At 43.8% G+C, this 17,440-nt stretch overlaps 2 protein-coding genes across 2 annotated transcripts; both read right to left on the bottom strand.

The window, feature by feature from the left end:
* Positions 1-1,738: 1,738 nt before the first annotated feature.
* On the bottom strand, positions 1,739-7,596 carry LOC310821227 (caspase-3-like). The gene is made up of 6 exons (XM_083693193.1): positions 7,390-7,596; positions 6,637-6,782; positions 5,122-5,250; positions 4,289-4,464; positions 4,069-4,177; positions 1,739-3,982 (listed from the first exon to the last, which is right to left on the bottom strand). The coding sequence occupies exons 1-6, from the start codon at positions 7,458-7,460 to the stop codon at positions 3,753-3,755; spliced, it is 861 nt and encodes a 286-aa protein (XP_083549319.1). The 5' UTR covers positions 7,461-7,596; the 3' UTR covers positions 1,739-3,752.
* Positions 7,597-8,288: 692 nt separating this feature from the next.
* Positions 8,289-16,917, bottom strand: LOC310821058 (NACHT, LRR and PYD domains-containing protein 6-like). The gene is given in 12 exon segments (XM_083692908.1): positions 8,289-8,953; positions 9,223-9,269; positions 9,385-9,558; positions 9,750-9,923; positions 11,082-11,255; positions 11,734-11,907; positions 12,682-13,736; positions 13,740-14,479; positions 14,886-15,114; positions 15,296-15,386; positions 15,481-15,594; positions 16,032-16,917. Coding segments are annotated over 12 exon segments (3,699 nt in total). The 5' UTR covers positions 16,109-16,917; the 3' UTR covers positions 8,289-8,303.
* Between the last annotated feature and the right edge of the window lie 523 nt (positions 16,918-17,440).

Raw genomic sequence — 17,440 nt, 5'->3', positions numbered from 1 at the left:
GGTGGCAGGTTGCACCTGTTTTCTTGATTGTCAAACACATAAAATCCATTGGTTGGGTTCAGACAACACTGACCAGGTAGGCACTTGTTATTTGATTTTTATTCCCCATAAAGCCTAACCGCAACAACTGTATTTTAAATCTAAAGCATGGACCAGACCTCCAGCACTCCTCTTATTCACCAACTCTTAATATCGAAAACATAAATTGAAGCACCAGCAACATGAAGTAGCTGTGGCTCTTCAGTAAGATCTTTGACTTGTAGACAGAAAGTTGAGGGTTCAAACCTGCTCTGGAGTGTGACTGTATTGCTTTTGTACATGTGTCTGCAAACCTTGGTGTCAAAGATTAAGAGGGATGCAGGAGAATTATGGTGGTGGCTCTGTGCAAAGAACTTTGCCTCATCTGTAAGAGTTCACCAGTTTAAGACTTGGTTTGGAACTATTACTGAGTATTTTAAGCTTTGAATATGGGAGAGAAAAAATACAGAACCCATGAATGTTTCAAGACGGCACCATGAACATGGACGGGCCATTAAGGCGGACATCTTGATTTAGCATTATGGCAAATGCATGGTCTAATTCCTACTTCTCACTCCTATTTCTGTCTGCCTGAGCTGTTTTGACTGCCACCCATGGATGTAAAGCCAGATAAGAAGAGTTGGTGGTTGGTGTGATACTTTAAGTTGACAATTGCATACTCCTACTCATAATGAAATCATTGGCATTGTGAATATGGCTCCGTTTGACCCAGGCTCCATTTGAGCCTGTCGTCATGGACGGTTCAGTAATTACAGACTGTACAACACTCAGATAGCAAGCGGTAGGAAGTAGCCAACAACACATGCAAGCCTGTAGAACCTATGACCCTGGGGTTAACTCTCTCAGACCTTACTGACTGAGAATGGTCTGGCAAGCTAATTGGACTCTGTAGTCCAGTGGTTTCAAATCAGAATTCAAACCCAGATTATCATTTATTAAAAAGAGGCATCTAAGCCATATTATTGAAATGTTGAAAGATCATTTCTGCATTTTGGTTTAACCAATATGGGGGGCAAGGCAGGTGTCATCCTCAGGTACTTCAAACAACAATTATAACAAAAACATCAGTGGTTGTGTGGTCAAGACCTGTGGCTGATGTCTCCAAGGTCTCTGGTTCAAATCCAACCACAGGAATGCAGTGGTGGCTTAGTGCTAAGAACACTGTCTCAACTGTAAGCGTCTTTGAGAAAGTGCTGACAAACAAAATTGAATTGTTTCCATTTAGCTATTTCTCCCATTATAGTGAATTTCTACTCTTTACAAGTAAACTCTCAACAGTTCAACTAACAATCAGTCTGTAATCACAAATGAGGTCATCAGTAATGTAACATGTGGCCTGGCAGACAGAAGAGAATAGATTATGTCAATGTTTTTTTTCTTCACTTTTGGTGTTCTACAGCAATGCCATTTTTGGCAAAAGGCATCATCAACGGGATATAGGCGTTCGCAGTCTCATTTTCCATAAGCGTGCACAACGTCGTTGTCATGCTCAAGTCCTACTTACATTCTTCATCGGTAAACTCCAGGAGCACAATTCGTTCCCACCAATCTTTACTGATCTGCTGATCAAGAGGGTGATAATGATCTGTCTAATTAGAGCACAAATGATGAAGATGAGCAGTGCAAATAATGTGAAAAACATACTGGCCATTTGTGCCGTGGGACACAAAGAAAAAGGCACTGAAAAAGTCAGAAACTACTTTATTCAGGACATGTAAACAGTTTCCTCCACTTGAATTTGCGATCATAAAAACAGTTGTTTAGGAATATTCGTTCAGACTGAATTAATTCTGAATGGCCAAATAAGGTGCATGTAAACTTTATCATTGTGGGAGTTGGATAGTTTAGTTGGTCATTATAAAACACAGTTTCACATGCACTTTTATTTGAAGACAGCAGAGGGCAGTACTTAAACAGGAGGGGGGAACGTGAGTGTTGGTGTTCCAGACCGTATGACAACTGCACCACCAAGAGGAGTGGAAGCACGCAAGCCTTTTCTCAATTGTTAGGAACACGACTCCTCTCCTCCATCCTCCTCTCGTACGTCCTTCACTCACGTCCTACTGAAACCCGGACAGGAGGAGAAGACAGAGGTTCCTCCCCTGACACATATTCTCCTCCAATGCTTTCTGAGGAGGAAGTGGGTGGAGGAGAGGAGGAGAGTGAAGGATGGAGGAGAGTGGAGGACGGAGGAGAGTGGAGGATGGAGGAGAGGAGGAGAGTGGAGGATGGAGAAGAGGAGGAGAGTGGAGGATGGAGGAGAGGAGGAGAGTGGAGGATGGAGGAGAGTGAAGGATGGAGGAGAGAGGAGGAGAGTGGAGGATGGAGGAGGACGTGAGGAGTTGTGTTCCTAACAATTGAGAAAAGCCTCTGCAGCTGGGGGTGCTCTTGAGCCAAAAGGGGTCCCCTAAATAGTCTGAAAATATCCAAAGATTACCTCATTGGACAGAAAGGGGTACCCGTCCCCACATCTATGGGCATCAGCGAAGAATTGTCTGATTCAATAAGGCAAGAAATTGATTGATAATCAGAGAAGTATGATAATTACACACTCAACACTCTGGCAAAACATGAGGTAAAGAATTTGTAATTAAAACTTCCATAGCGTACCTTTAAATAAGACAGATTCCAAGTGACAGATGACCAGGTTTATGTACAAGGCTTAGGAAGCTTTAGAGACTAACAGTTTCTGTTGGGCCATCCAAATAGAACAGGGGAATGGGCTGGGCCCTGTCTGGTTTGGGCCCTGTCTGGTTTGGGCTGGGGCCTGTCTGGTTTGGGCTGGGCCCTGTCTGGTTTGGGCTGGGGCCTGTCTGGTTTGGGCTGGGGCCTGTCTGGGGCCCTGTTGTGTGTAAAGCCCTGAGGAGTCTAAAAGTGAAGCTGTTTTCATGATTTTCAATGCAGAATTCAAAGGGACGTGAGATGTCAGAGAGAAATGCCTTTAACAGAGGACCACATGATCAATCAGCAAACAAACACAAAAAGGCCATAGTGTGTTTCCCAGACTCTATCCACAGGAGTTAAAAATAACAACATCAGCACACACACAGCGTACAAAATGTAACACAATCCCATTACTGTAACGACCACACCTAGAGGTATCCAACTAGCCCTGCGCCAGTGTTGCTGGGGCGAGGAGGGGAGGGGGAGGAGGGGAAGGGTGGGGGAGGAGATGAAGTGAAGAGGGGAGGGGGAGGGAGAGGTGAAATGAGGAGGGGAGGAGGAGGAGGTGAAGTGAGGTCATTGAACGTGTCTGAGACAGGAGTGTGGGGTGGGGGGGGGGGGGGGGGGGGGGGGGGTCAACAACCTTCTGGAATGAAAAGCAGCACTGAAATATACCAACTGAACTAAACACACACATCTTCCTATTTTCTCACAGAGAGAGAAAACTCCTTTCATTCAGAGATTTAAACTACAAAACAAAACAAACAAATTGGTTTACTTGCCGCAGAATGTGTTTGTGTCCCCCTCCATCCCTCTACACACACACACACACACACACACACACACACACACACACCTGATTCAGCTCACCAAGGCTCTGAAGATCAGTTGATCAGTTCAATCAGGTGTAACAGCACTATCACTATGCTCCCACAATCAGAACGGAGGATCGCTGGTCTAAAAATAACCACAGCTTCACTTCCTGCATGGGGAACTGTATGAAATGTTGTGGAAACAACATTGCCACGGGGACCAGTGTGATGTCATCATCAGGGAGTGAAGTACATCTCTCTGGTGAGCATGGAGACAATGCAGGGTATCTGCTTCTTGGCGTGGAAGCCCGGAGAGTTGGAGACGGACTCGAACTCCATCGCCACCTTGTGGTTGACGTGGGTCAGGATGTGCAGGAGCTCCAGCTCTCTGCCGTACTTGCTGAACATCTCACACAGCGACTGGATGAACCAGGAGCCTTCCATGGTGTTCCTCCAGGAATAGTAGCCTGGGGGCGGGGGGTCAGAATAAGACACAGCTGGTCCAAGGTGAACATGAAGAGGTGTGTGTGTGTGTGTGTGTGTGTGTACGTACCTGGGGCTGTAGAGTAGGCGTAGAGGAAGTCTGCTTCCACAGGGATCCTTGTTCCGTCAGAGGGGCTGTCAGCCTCGATACCGCTGTCCAGATCAGTACCTCGACAAGCCTGCTCCACACACACAGACACACACAGAGTAAATTATGCAGTTGTAGAGGAGAAGGAGCCAGAAGCTTTAAGGGACAAACAGTAAGAACTCTCTCTCTCGCACACACACACCTGTATGAAGAACAGTTTGGGCTTGCCGACCAGCGAGGTGCAGCGGTCGCCCCTGAACAGGCCCGTGAGGGTCTTTAGCTCCACGGCAGCGTCCGTCCCGAAGAACACGCCCTCGTCCCCATGACTCAGCATCACACACACCAACGACGCCGCACTGCTGTGGTCTTCCTTGGAGACTGAACACACACACACACACACGCGCGCGCACACACACACACAAGCACGCACGCACACGCAATGTAATGTTACCATGAAGAATGAACACACTCAACCATCGTAACTTTGTTTTAGAACAATAAAGACATTTATGTCCACTGAAACCGTACTGGCCCTGAGGGGAGGAGCTACAGGTGGTAGTGGGCCTGAGGGGAGGAGCTACATGTGGTAGTGGGCCTGAGGGGAGGAGCTACAGGTGGTAGTGGGCCTGAGGGGAGGAGTTACAGGTGGTACTGGTCAGCTCAGTGAGGTTGGTCTTTGGGCTTTCAACCCTTTAGGGGGCTTTACACACTACTGGGCCGACACAAACCATTCTGTGCTGGCTCGGATCATTCCTTTTTTATGTCCTTTCCTGCACTCTTTCAGCAACTATGATGGATGCATAAACAGCCCAGCCCAGTACAGCCCAGCCCAGTCAGATCTGGAGTTAAAACCGGTCTGATCTGGTCTAGGTCTGGAGTTAAAACCGGTCTGATCCAGTCTATGTCTGGTGTTAGAATCGGTCTGATCTGGTCTAGGTCTGGAGTTAGAACCAGTCTGATCTGGTGTTAGAACCGGACTGATCTGGTCTGATCTAGTGTTAGAACCGGTCTGATCTGGTCTGATCTAGTCTGTACCTGCTGTGAGAACCTGTCTGACCTGGTCCACCGTCTGGTCATTGTAGACCTTGAGTCTGTAGCCCAGTTTGCCAAACACCTTCATCACGTTGGCAGCATCCACGTCCGTCCCGTTTCTCTGGTTCATACCTGGACAAACAACACACATACATATCCATCAGCATGGATGTCAACTTAATAATAATAATAACTTCAAAGAACAACCTCAAAGAGCGCACAGGTGCATCCAACAAACACAGAGTCTGCATGGATGTGTCAACATAGTAATAATATTCATATCTGGATTACGCAAAATATAATACACACAATATTTCCTTTGACTGTTATGCGGACGACACCCAGTTGTATCTTCCCATTAAACCCCATAATTTATCCAGTTTAGCTTCTCTTATTGATTGCTTGAAAAATATTCAATGTTGGATGTCCCAGAACTTTTTACAATTGAATGACAGTAAACCTGAGGTCGTAATATTTGGCCCTCCTTGCTCCACGGTAGCAATACAGGGTGGTCATGTTTTTATCAGTTGGTCCTCTATGGCTCAGTCGGTAGAGCATGGCGCTAACAACGCTTAGGTTGTGGGTTTGATTCCCACTGGGACCATATATACTGAAAAATGTATGCACTCACTGCAATGTAAGTCGCTTTGGATAAAAGCGTCAGCTAAATGGCATATATATAGAAACATTTTAAAAATACAGCCTTTCTTGTCATTTGCCAATCTAGAAAAAGTCATCCATGCATTCATCTCATCTCGTTTAGATTATTGCAACTTCCTCTATTCTTCCCTCAGTAAAAAGTCCCTCTTACGGTTACAGAGTCCAAAATGCAGCAGCTAGGCTTTTAATAAGAACTCGAATAGACCACATCACCCCAATGCCAGCCTCCCAACACTGGTTACCTGTTACTTTTAGAACAGATTTTACTGATCACTTTTATGGCACCAGACTATATTTCTGACATTTTAATCCCCTACGAGTCTCAGAGCAGCCTAAGATCCTCAGGCAGGGCCCTTCCAGTTTCTGGCTATGATCAATGGTGTAATTTTGCCGATTTTTTAAAGACAACATGCCTTTCAAACCCGCCGGCGGGTTGTGGGGTTCAGAAGGTTAAAACTCATTTTTATAGACAAGCCTTTAATTGATGCTGCCCTATTCATTTTAATGTGTTGTTTTACTGTTTTCCTCATTTTATTTTTGTTTGTATTTGTATATCTGTTTTATCTGTACATTTGTAAAGCACCTTGTAACACTGTTTTAGAAAGATGCTATATAAATAAAGTTTATTATTATTATTGGTCTCCACTTAGGCTGTCACTTTGTAACTTGCTTTCTTTGGAAAAGTGTTGTACAAATAAAGTGATGAATATCATTATCAGTTATTATTCATTTGAAAGACACCTTATGTTTCATCAACAATCCTCCATTCCATTCTCAGTCATGACAGCATCCTGTTCCCCCACCCAGACCAGACACACCCAGAGCATCATGTCTACTATGAACAGATGGAGCCGGTACCTGTTCTCTTGTCAAAGTTCTTGTTGTTGATGATGATACACTGGCCGAGGCAGGGGTAGGAGAGGCTGTACCTGAAGTCGTGACTCTGGGGCTTGGGCTTGGCGTCCACCTCCACAGACCCAGAGATGGAGGAGGACCCCTCAGACCTGCACAGACCACAGCAACACCAGCTTTATAACAACACCAACACCAGCTAGTTAACAACATCAACACCAGCTAGTTAACAACTCCAACACAAGCTAGTTAACAACACCAGGTAGTGATGCCGATGTTAGTGGTGTACTCTTCTGGTTACTGTTAACTTATTTCCACATTCCACAACAAACAAGTAAAAAATATCAAGCCTCTTGTTATTCTACGATAGAGTGCGGCGGTGTGTTTTTCTGGTTTTGTCCAGGCCTCTGTATGTCTGTGCAACCTGAGTGGGAAGCAGTCTGTCACTGTAACTTTCCTCCCATTCAACCAACTTCTCTGTCATGAACGGTGCAGCGCTGTCCCTGGGTTGAACTAATAAAGGCATCATCAGATACTCCCATCTCTCTCTCGAAATGAAAAGCAGTCATGTTCTATATGGACACACGGACGCACGCAAACACACACTCACACTGTCTGTCTCTCTCACTCTCTCTCTCTCTCTCTCTCTCTCTATGATAAGCAGTCACTGTATCATTATGGGATGAGCATATTTGACTCATAATACACCCTATCTTTTACTAGTCGGGCATCATGCAGACACCAAAGGGACGATCTTACTCTTCCCCGTCGCCCCGCCTGGCGTCAATGCTGTCCCCTGCCGCTCTCACGTCGTTCGCTGCAGACGACATTATGTGATTTTCAACAACTTAGCTACAAACAAATGTTTGGTCGACTGAAAGCTTCCGTTCAGATGTGAGGTTGTTATCGAGCTTTGTTTAACACTGGTTTCCGATGTTTAGCAGCTGCACACCGCACCGTCACAACTTCCTGGTTCTTTGTTTCAAACAACAGAAACCAGCCAATCGCAGCGGTTCAGTGGAGTAAACAAGATGACGTCACCGAACCTCTGTCTGAGGTGGGAGGAGTCAGAGCTGAGAGCTGAGGCCAACACGTCACAGCATCTCTCACCAAAATATCACGTTGCCTCAATAAATGTGTGATAATAAAGCATGACTGATAATGAGGCATTATCAGCATCATTAAAGAAATTGTTGTTTTATTGTCCCCCAAACTGGGGACCTCTCCCCTGGATGACCCAAGATTCCACCATTAAACCAAGAGGACATCCTTGTGGTTCGAGGAAGACATTTGGGCATAGAGGTCTCAGACAGGGCTACTCATCACAAAGACTACACTGACACTACACACTAAACACTAAACAAGACACACTGCACACTACACACTACACACAGGGTAGAGGAAACATCTGTATATCCAACATCTCAGAGAAAACACACCACTATCCAACTGCATGTGTGAAGGCTTGATCTTAGTGGAAAATCACAACCTTTGAGTTTGAGTGTATGAAGGTTGATGTGACATCATGTTATGATCCATCATCTTTGAGCCTTTGGTGTTCAGTGTGATCTCCCTGAGACTAGTTTACACAGGGTCACTGAAGAGCCATAAAAAAGCCTAAACCCTGGAAAGAGGGGCTCGGTGAATAATAATAATAATAATAATAATGCATTTTATTTGGAGGCGCCTTTCAAGTCACCCAAGGTCACCTTACAGAAGAGAAGTAAAAGCAAAAGCATGACATCAATCATTAAAAACAAAACAAACAACACATTTAGATAAAAACAAGTGAAGTGCAGAGTGTCCAATTTATAGAAAGTATGCCAGTTTGAACAGGTGGGTTTTGAGTTGGGACTTGGGAATGTGGAGTGGAATGTGTGCAGGAGGGTCCGTGTGTCAGAAGAGACACTGTAGAAGGACAGAGTGCCAGCCAGCCAGTCCAGATACACTCCTACTCTGTGGGAGCCAGAGGAGGGGACAGGTATGATAGTTTTCTTATGATTGTGCCAGGCAGTGTAACTGTCATCAGAGCACCTCAGACTCCAGGACTTGTCATTGTCTCCAAACCCACAGTCATCACCCTTTCCTCTGCTGATTCCTTTATATGTCACTCCTAAAACAGCCAATAACCCACTCCATTCTACCTCCCAATAACAACGCCTAGTCAGACCCTCTCTACACAGCACCTGTGGCCAGTCCTCAAATCTCTCTGGGTGATCAGGATACGGCTGTTCCTCTTCCCCCCATGTCACCTTTCTGTTCTCCTCAGACAGAGCGAGGTTTCTGTGTGCTGTGTTTGGGTCCAGTGTGAGCTCACAGGCATCTGATTGAGAGGGCAAAAATAATCATCAAATCAATACAATTCAATAAATTATAATATTCACAATGTGACCTTGTTATAGTAACATTCTTTATTTTCACAAAATATGACTTATCAATTTAAAATGTTTTACAACGGATACAACTAATTCACATTTAGTAATATTTTAGATTTATATATGAATACAATCCTGGTGCTCTGTTTGAACTCTGCTGTACCCTGATTCTTGAGTAATATTCACAGTCCTATTCTCTACAGCGTTGGTGACTTACATTTGATCAGCCCAGGTTTGAGCATGCATTTTCCACCATGGTCCACACTATATCAACCACAGAAGAACACACAGTGGTTGAATGACACACTTACAATCATGTGGGAAATAGATACTGTGCATTAATCCCATTGATACGTCCAGCTACATATTCAGCCTTTACCTGAGTGTCTGTAGTTTACAGAGTGGATCTTTCTGTACAATAGAGAGCAGCGCCAGTCCTGAGTCTCCTGGGTGATTGTAGCTGAGGTCCAGCTCTCTCAGGTGGGAGGGGTTAGACCTCAGAGCTGAAGCCAGAGAAGCACAGCCTTCCACTGGGACTCTACAGCCTGACAACCTGGGGAAATATTTTCACTCCATCTGATATCAAGAATCTGATTATTCCTCTCTAATGTACATGTACAGCTTTAAATCCTCTTAATTTAGCAGTTGAAAGGCTAGACATATTGTATTTAAGTAAAGAACATTCAAAATGGTGCATTATAATGGCCCTAGATACTCATGCTTCTACACCCCAAAAGACCTCACCTCAGTGTCTCTAGTTTACAGTGTGGACTCCCCAGTCCAGCAGAGAGCAGCTTCACCCCCCCGTCACGTAGATCATTATTACTGAGGTCCAGCTCTCTCAGGTGGGAGGAGTCTGAGCTGAGAGCTGAGGTCAATGCTTCACAGCATCTCTCTGTGAGGTGACATCCATTCAGCCTGAATGAGAAAAACAAATAAATACATGCAGCCAAAAGATCACTGTGGTGCATTATGATAACAATTCATGATTTAAGCCAGTCACAGGCAGGTTTGTAGTCATTGTCTTTCTAAATGTGCTATACTTGCTAGCTATTGGGTTAGTGCAGAATTGTGGAGCCCCATCAGCTGATCTAAGACCAGATTGTTCAAGAATTGAGGAGAGTAATGGTATTCAGAGAGCCCCCCCCCCCTCACACACACACACACACACACACACACACACACTCTTTGAAATTCTGCCTTAAATGATAAATAAAGCTCAAGATGATGTGATTATAAGTTGTACAATAAATGATTGTTGCATTGTGTGCCTTATTCCCATGCTCCCTCCTTGATAGTGTGAGGGGAGACGGATGTCTCATCTGTCATTTATGATATTCTTATAATCAATATTGCAAACAACAATCTATTTCAATCAGTATGATCACGTCATGATAATAATATTTGTTCAGTCATACAGTGATTCCTTTATCATCCATGTTATACTAGTTTTTGATTTTATGTAGTAACAGTACAAATCAAGACAGCCAGTCAGGTTGACACCGGTTATTTCTGTCCCCTGGGTTATATCTATTGGTGGGGATGTGCTGAGTTAGCTGCAAGGCTATCCTGACCTAAAGGGTGGCCTCTTGTTATGGAACTGTGCATGTGTTGCTGTCCCAAATAAAGGTTTTCTCGAAAACACCTTATCTGAGATAGGTAAGATTTTCATCGATTCTTTTGTTGTTATAAAGACTGTTCATATTCTGGACCTTATATTTATTTAAGACCGCTCATATTCTGGACCTGACATTTATTTATTTATCTTTTTGGAGGGGGAAGTAGTCCTAGGTTAAGGGTGCATACACTGGATGACGTTCCAAGGTCAAATAAATAAAGGCTTCCTAAAGGGTGTGCATGCACGTGATGACAGTCTGGGAGCTGACAAAAGAAAAAGGTGGAATACAAAAAAAGTGGTAGGCTGAATGTAGTCACAGAGAAAAGTATAGGAATTGATTGGAAGATCATGTAAATGTTCTGTCTCCATCATTGACTTTTGCAGTGCAAGTATCATTGATAATGTAACAAACACTTAGGAATGATGTGTCTGGCAACAACAATAATCTAAGACCTCACCTCAGTGTCTCTAGTTTACAGTGTCGACTCCCCAGTCCAGCAGAGAGCAGCTTCACCCCTCCGTCAAGTAGATCATTATTACTGAGGTCCAGCTCTCTCAGGTGGGAGGAGTCTGAGCTGAGAGCTGAGGCCAACGCTTCACAGCATCTGTCTGTGAGGTGACATCCATTCAGCCTGAATGAGGAATACAAATAAATACATGTAGCCAAACAATCACTGTGGTGCAAGAATTCATGATTGAGAGTTATAGTTGCTCACAAAAGGGGAGCAAGCAACCATGGATACATTTGTAGTCACTGGATTTCTACGTCTGGCATAATGTATTTGCTAGCTATTGGTTTAGTGCAGTATTGTGAAGCCCCATGAGCTGATCTAAGGTCAGGTGGGTCAGGATTTGAGGAGGGCAAACATATTCAGAGAGTGCAGACAGAGCAGCCCCCCCCCCTGCCACCACACACACACACACACACACACACACACACACACACACACACACACACACACACACACACAGCATTGATTGAAAGATAATGTACATTGTCTGTCTCAATTATTGAGCCTTTCTGTGCAAGTATCATTGATCCCATAGAATGATAATGTAACAGATACTTAGGAATGATGTGTCTGACAAAAGAATAGTCTAAGACCTCACCTCAGTGTCTCTAGTTTACAGTGTGGACTCCCCAGTCCAGGAGAAAGCAGGTTCACCCCCCCGTCACTTAGATCGTTATTACTGAGGTCCAGCTCTCTCAGGTGGGAGAAGTCTGAGCTGAGAGCTGAGGCCAACGCTTCACAGCATCTCTCTGTGAGGTGACATCCATTCAGCCTGAACGAGGAATGAATACAAGCATTAAGTCATTTTGACTCAGAGAAAAAAGTACAGAGTAGTATATAGTGATTATATTATCATTATATTATAGTATAATGACATTTTCGTTACATGGGCTGTTTTGGGATTTTAACATATTTCACGAGAACAACATGTTTTCTAATAATTTCACTTAGTTTTAAAAGTGAAATCATAATGTATCCATACTTTCCATGCCTTAAATGATGGACAGAGCGTTCAGTTCGATGAGTGTCTAGCTCCTTACAACTGCACCAACTGTAAACTCACTGGCTAGGGAACTGACTCATTACATTTTCACTTAAATAAAGCTGACAAACGCATTAGCTGAACTGTGAACACCAGCCAGCTATGTTATTTGCTTAATGTCAGACAAAAAAATCTTAATTTGAGCTGTGGTGTGAGTATCCGTAGTGGAATGCGATAGTCGTTACGTTAAAAATAGAGTAAACGTCAGGAGTGGATTTCTCCAAACCAGTGTTCAGTACTCCGACTGTGACTGGCTCTTTCTCGCTCATTATTGGGAGTCGAGACACAAAGCGATTGAAAATGATGGAGCAAGTCACATATTTGTGTGTCAATAAAACATGAAAGATAAGCATGCAATCAATTAATTAATTGCAATTAATTAATCACTTTTGACCATGTGCTCAATAACTTAATATCTTCCATTTAATCTGTAAATCATAATAAGTGATCACATACTCTATTCACCTCCCAAGTTTCAATACAGTGTTTTGTCCATCTACTTACAGTGCCATCTTAGAGGTTGTGACCACTGGCAGCAGCCTCAGAAGACCCTCTTCTGATCTGGAGTATTTCTTCAGGTCAAACACATCCAGCTCTTCTTCTGAAGTCAGCAACACAAAGACGAGAGCTGACCACTGTGCAGGTGAGAGTTGGGCTTTTGAGAGACGTCCTGCGCTCAGGTAGCTTTGGATCTCCTCCACTAGAGATTGGTCATTCATCTCATTCAGACAGTGGAACAGATTGATGCACCTCTCTGGAGAGGGATTCTCCCTGATCTTTTCCTTGATATACTTGACTGTTTCCTCATTGGTCTGTGAGCTGCTTCCTGTCTGTGTCAGAAGGCCTCGTAGGAGATTCTGATTGGACTCCAGTGAGAGGCCCAGGAGGAAGCGCAGGAACAGGTCCAGGTGACCATTCTCACTCTGTAAGGCCTTGTCCACTGCCCTCTTGTGTAAGTCGAGCAGAGATTTGCGAGTTTTGAATTTGAGTGATGACAATAGCTTCCTGGGTGAGGATCTCTGTTTGACCAGTGGAATCTTATTGCTGTCGTTGAATGTGAGGAACACATATAAAGCAGCTAGAAACTCCTGGATGCTCAGATGCACAAAGCTGAACACTTTGTGCAGCCCACACTCCTCTCTGAAGATCTGAGTGCACACTCCCGAGTACACTGAGGCTTCTGTGACATCAATGCCACACTCTCTCAGGTCTTCCTCATAGAAGATCAGATTGCCCTTTTCCAGCTGTTTGTAGGCCAGTTTTCCCAGTGACAGAATTAGCTCTTTATCCCAGTGTGGATCTCTGTCATGGTCTCCAAGGTACTTCACATTCCTCTGTTTGGTCTGAAATACCAGGAAGTGTGTGTACATCTGTGTCAGAGTCTTGGGCATCTCTCCTCTCTCTGCTTCACCCAACAGTCTCTCTAGGGTAGTGGCTGAGAGCCAACAGAACACTGGTATGTGGCACATGATGTGGAGGCTCCTTGATGACTTAATGTGTGTGTTGATTCTGCTGGCAAGGTTCTCATCACTGATTCTCTTCCTGAAGTACTCCTCCTTCTATGGGTTGTTGAATCCTCGTACCTCTGTCACCTGGTCAATGCACTCAGGAGGGATCTGATTGGCTGCTGCAGGTCGGGAGGTTATCCAGAGGAGAGCAGAGGGAAGCAGATTCCCCTTGATGAGGTTTGTCAGCAGCACGTCCACTGAGGTTGACTCTGTGGCATCACAACATGTCTCGTTGTTATGGAAGTCTAGAGGAAGTCGACACTCATCCAGACCATCAAAGATGAACAGAACTTTATACTTGTCAAAGTTGGAGATTCCTGATTCTTTTATTTCAATGAAGAAATGAGCAATAAGTTCATTCAAACTGCGTTTCTTCTCTTTCATTAAATTCAGCTCCCGAAAAGGAAGTGGAAATATGAACTGGACATCCTGATTGGCTTTTTCTTCAGCCCAATCTGTAATGAACTTCTGAGCAGAGACAGTTTTTCCAACGCCAGCGACTCCCTTTGTCAGCACAGCTCTCATTGGTTTGTCTTGTCCAGGTAAAGGCTTGAAGATGTTGTTGCATTTGATTGGTGTCTCCTGTGTTGCTGGTCTCCTGGATGCTGTCTTAATCTGTCTGACCTCATGTTCGTTATTGACCTCTCCACTTCCACCCTCTGTGATGTAGACCTCTGTGTAGACGTTATGGAGAAGTGTTGTGTTGCCTTGCTCAGCTATTCCCTCAACCACACACTGAAACTTCTTCTTCAGGGCGGACTTGAGTTCACGTTGGCACACCACAGCAAGCTCATCTGAATGACAAACAATTAACAAAATATTCCTGGCACACTTTACATGAAGTTGACCCAATACCTGCAGTAACTGTAATTACATGTTGTATTAATTCATAAGTTGTTATATAGTAATTAATTACATAGTATGTAGTGTAGTTGTATGATATAACTACACGTGTAGGAAAGAACAGTCCTTATTACATCTGTGTTATAGGAAACTGTCCAACCCCGTGACTATGCAGTTATACAGAAACAACCAATCTTGTTACTGGAGTAATTACAGAAAAACTAAGTTATAGAGGCAACATAATATAAAGAGTGACCAAATAGAGATATACATAGAATTACAGTTAGTGGTGTTTATATTTCCAATAATATTTCAGCCTAGTAACACTTCTCTGTGAAAACATATAAGGTCTCTTACGTTTCTCCAGTGTGTCAGCGAGCTCCTTCTGATTCATGTTCCTCAGGACGTGCAGTGTGATCTTCAGAGCCCCCTCTCTGGCACTGCTCTCCTGCTTCTCTTCTTCATCATCCACCACTTCCTCTTCCTCCCCCTGACTCTCAAAGCACTCTGGGTAGTCTTGAGAAATAAGCCTCTTGAACCTCTTCAGCTGATTTCTCACCACAGTGATGACATTGTCTTCAAGCAACTGAAACGTTTAGAAAAAAAAAGGAGCCAGACAATAATAGGTAAACCTTTACACACAGTAGAGATACTAAATACAAAAACCACATCACTTGACTTTGGCATGCAATTGAAACAAGAAAAAAATTACGTTTGTATGGGGATTACTGAGCCATTTTCCATGTCATACTTTCTATTTAGCCCACCCTGAATATGGAGGCCAGTTCACTTTGACTCTGGACAGACTGACCACTGGGAATCTCTGACTCTGGTCTCTTCACCTGGTTACTGGGGATTCTGGGTAAAAACAAGAAATAAGCAGATGTCTTAATCTAGAGAAGTGTGAATAAATCATAGTTCCTCCAATATACAATGACTCTAAAGTTCATACCCTTGTTTACTGTTAAAGACTCCATCCCTGAATGTTATTGGCTCGATCATAGACCAGTCACTCTTCATGGACACACAGCTGGGGACAGTTGAGGCTGGTCTCTCCTGCTGGACTCTGGATTACAAGGTGGAGTTGTGTTTTTTAAATGTGCCATATGAGCTGAGCTCCAAGAGCCAGTTACACAGGAGTGTGTAAGGAGGGTTGGGGTGCGCTGGGAGGAGGAGAGTGGGGACGGTGTAGCCAGTCCAAATTAATATATCTGTATTGTCAGTAGCTTTCAGGTATTTAGTGGCCATCTCCCTCCAGGATCCGCTCTCCTCCTCCGTGGACATGCCTTCTAGGGAGTGTTGCAACACTATCTGTTGCTACAGTATGCATTGAACTACAGTATATCTACATTCCTATGTCTAACATTAATCTGGTTATGAATGAAGTATCTATCATCACCAGTATCATCATCTTCATGGTAAATGCCCTCCACACTGATTTCCTCAGACTACCCATGCTGCTCAGAGGGCATTTACTAGGAGGTAAAGAGACTCTTCCCTTACCCCAAGGCTTCAACCTCCCCAGAGAGACTCATTTTAGAGGCAGTGGTCCCCTCCTCTCTCCCCCCAGAGAGACTCATTTTAGAAGCAGTGGTCCCCTCCTCTCTCTTCTCTCCTCAAAGAACCTCTTGCTATAAACCTGAACAATGAACACATGCCAAAGTTAAAAAAACAGTGAAGTGAGAAGCTACAGTATGGGGCTAAATGGACATGAAAGCCTGCTGATACCGTATATATATTATCTCTCTTTCCGGAAGCTAACAAGGGATATTTACAATGTCTCTGTCTGTCTGTCTGTCTGTCTGTCTTTGGGTCTTCCTTGTATGACCCTGTTTGTCTACTGATGCACCTCCTATTTCTGTCAGCTTATGTTCAGTTCATACGTGTTCAGACACTCTCTTTCCTGATGAACCAGTTTCTCCAGAAACAACATCTCACCCTGACTCCCTTGTGTAGATCTGAAAACATTGGACAGGTGTGGCTCTGGTTTCCTGAATATACAGTATCTGTCTCTCTCTCTCTCACTCTTCACTTACAGATTGAATAAATGTCAAATTAAATCAAAGATAAAAGTTAACTTTGATTACACAAGCCAGTCTTTACATAAAAAAAAAAAACATACAGTAAACCAACTAATTGACCCTTCATAGAGGAATGTATTCAACAGTCTTTCTGTCAGTCTTACAGCTCTAGTGTAAGTGACCTTTGTAAAGACTGTTGTCTAGTCTAGACAGTCATTATTATCGATTATTATCTAGGGCCTCATGTCGTAGAACCTACTAGACCACAGTCAGCTGGACAAAACCAGGTTGAGGTTTCCTTAACAGGCTGGTCACATACAGTTGGCTAGCGTAGAATGTTAGGGCTACATCATTCAGTGAGATGACACAAAGGCATGTGAGTTCATCAACTTACGGTTGTGATCTGTCTCCCACCTCAGTGCTCCGCTCTGCTCTCTGTCTTGCTCCTCACTGATGCAGTTCTCCCCTGGATGAACTAGTTCGTCCACATTGTATCACCTTATGATGCACATATGGGGCTACTTCTATCAACTTCTCTCCAGTTGGTATTTGTTGATGACTATCAAACATACTTCAGACACTCTTCTCCCTTGTATGAACCTGTTTGTCCACATTGTATCACCTCATGACACACATATGGGGCACTGATTCACCAGCCTCTGGTATGATAACATGAGATGGAGACGACCATACTGTAGATATAGAACACTCACTGACGTTTAGCTAAGAAAATGTAAATAAATGTAAATGTAAAATGTAAAGCTAAGAGAGTGTGACTATGCTTGCCTATCACACCACTGACAAATGTTAATGTAAATACACCTACTGTTCTTTTTTTTCAATGTTCGATTGTGTCGTCAACACAACATCCAGTCTGACAGATCTCCAAGA

Source organism: Argentina silus (genome assembly GCF_951799395.1).
Source record: "Argentina silus genome assembly, chromosome: 21".
In the NCBI taxonomy this organism is placed as follows: Eukaryota; Metazoa; Chordata; class Actinopteri; order Argentiniformes; family Argentinidae; genus Argentina; species Argentina silus.
This window is presented reverse-complemented; position numbering and strand designations above follow the sequence as displayed.

Coding starts and splice junctions, on each gene's coding strand:
- LOC310821227 (XM_083693193.1), bottom strand. CDS start 7,460: ATGTCGTCTGCAGCGAACGACGTGAGAGCGGCAGGGGACAGCATTGAC. Junction 4,465..5,121: donor CAGACAGGTTCTCACAGCAG/GTACAGACTAGA, acceptor GTGTGTGTTCAG/TCTCCAAGGAAGACCACAGC. Junction 4,178..4,288: donor CCAAACTGTTCTTCATACAG/GTGTGTGTGTGC, acceptor TGTGTGGAGCAG/GCTTGTCGAGGTACTGATCT.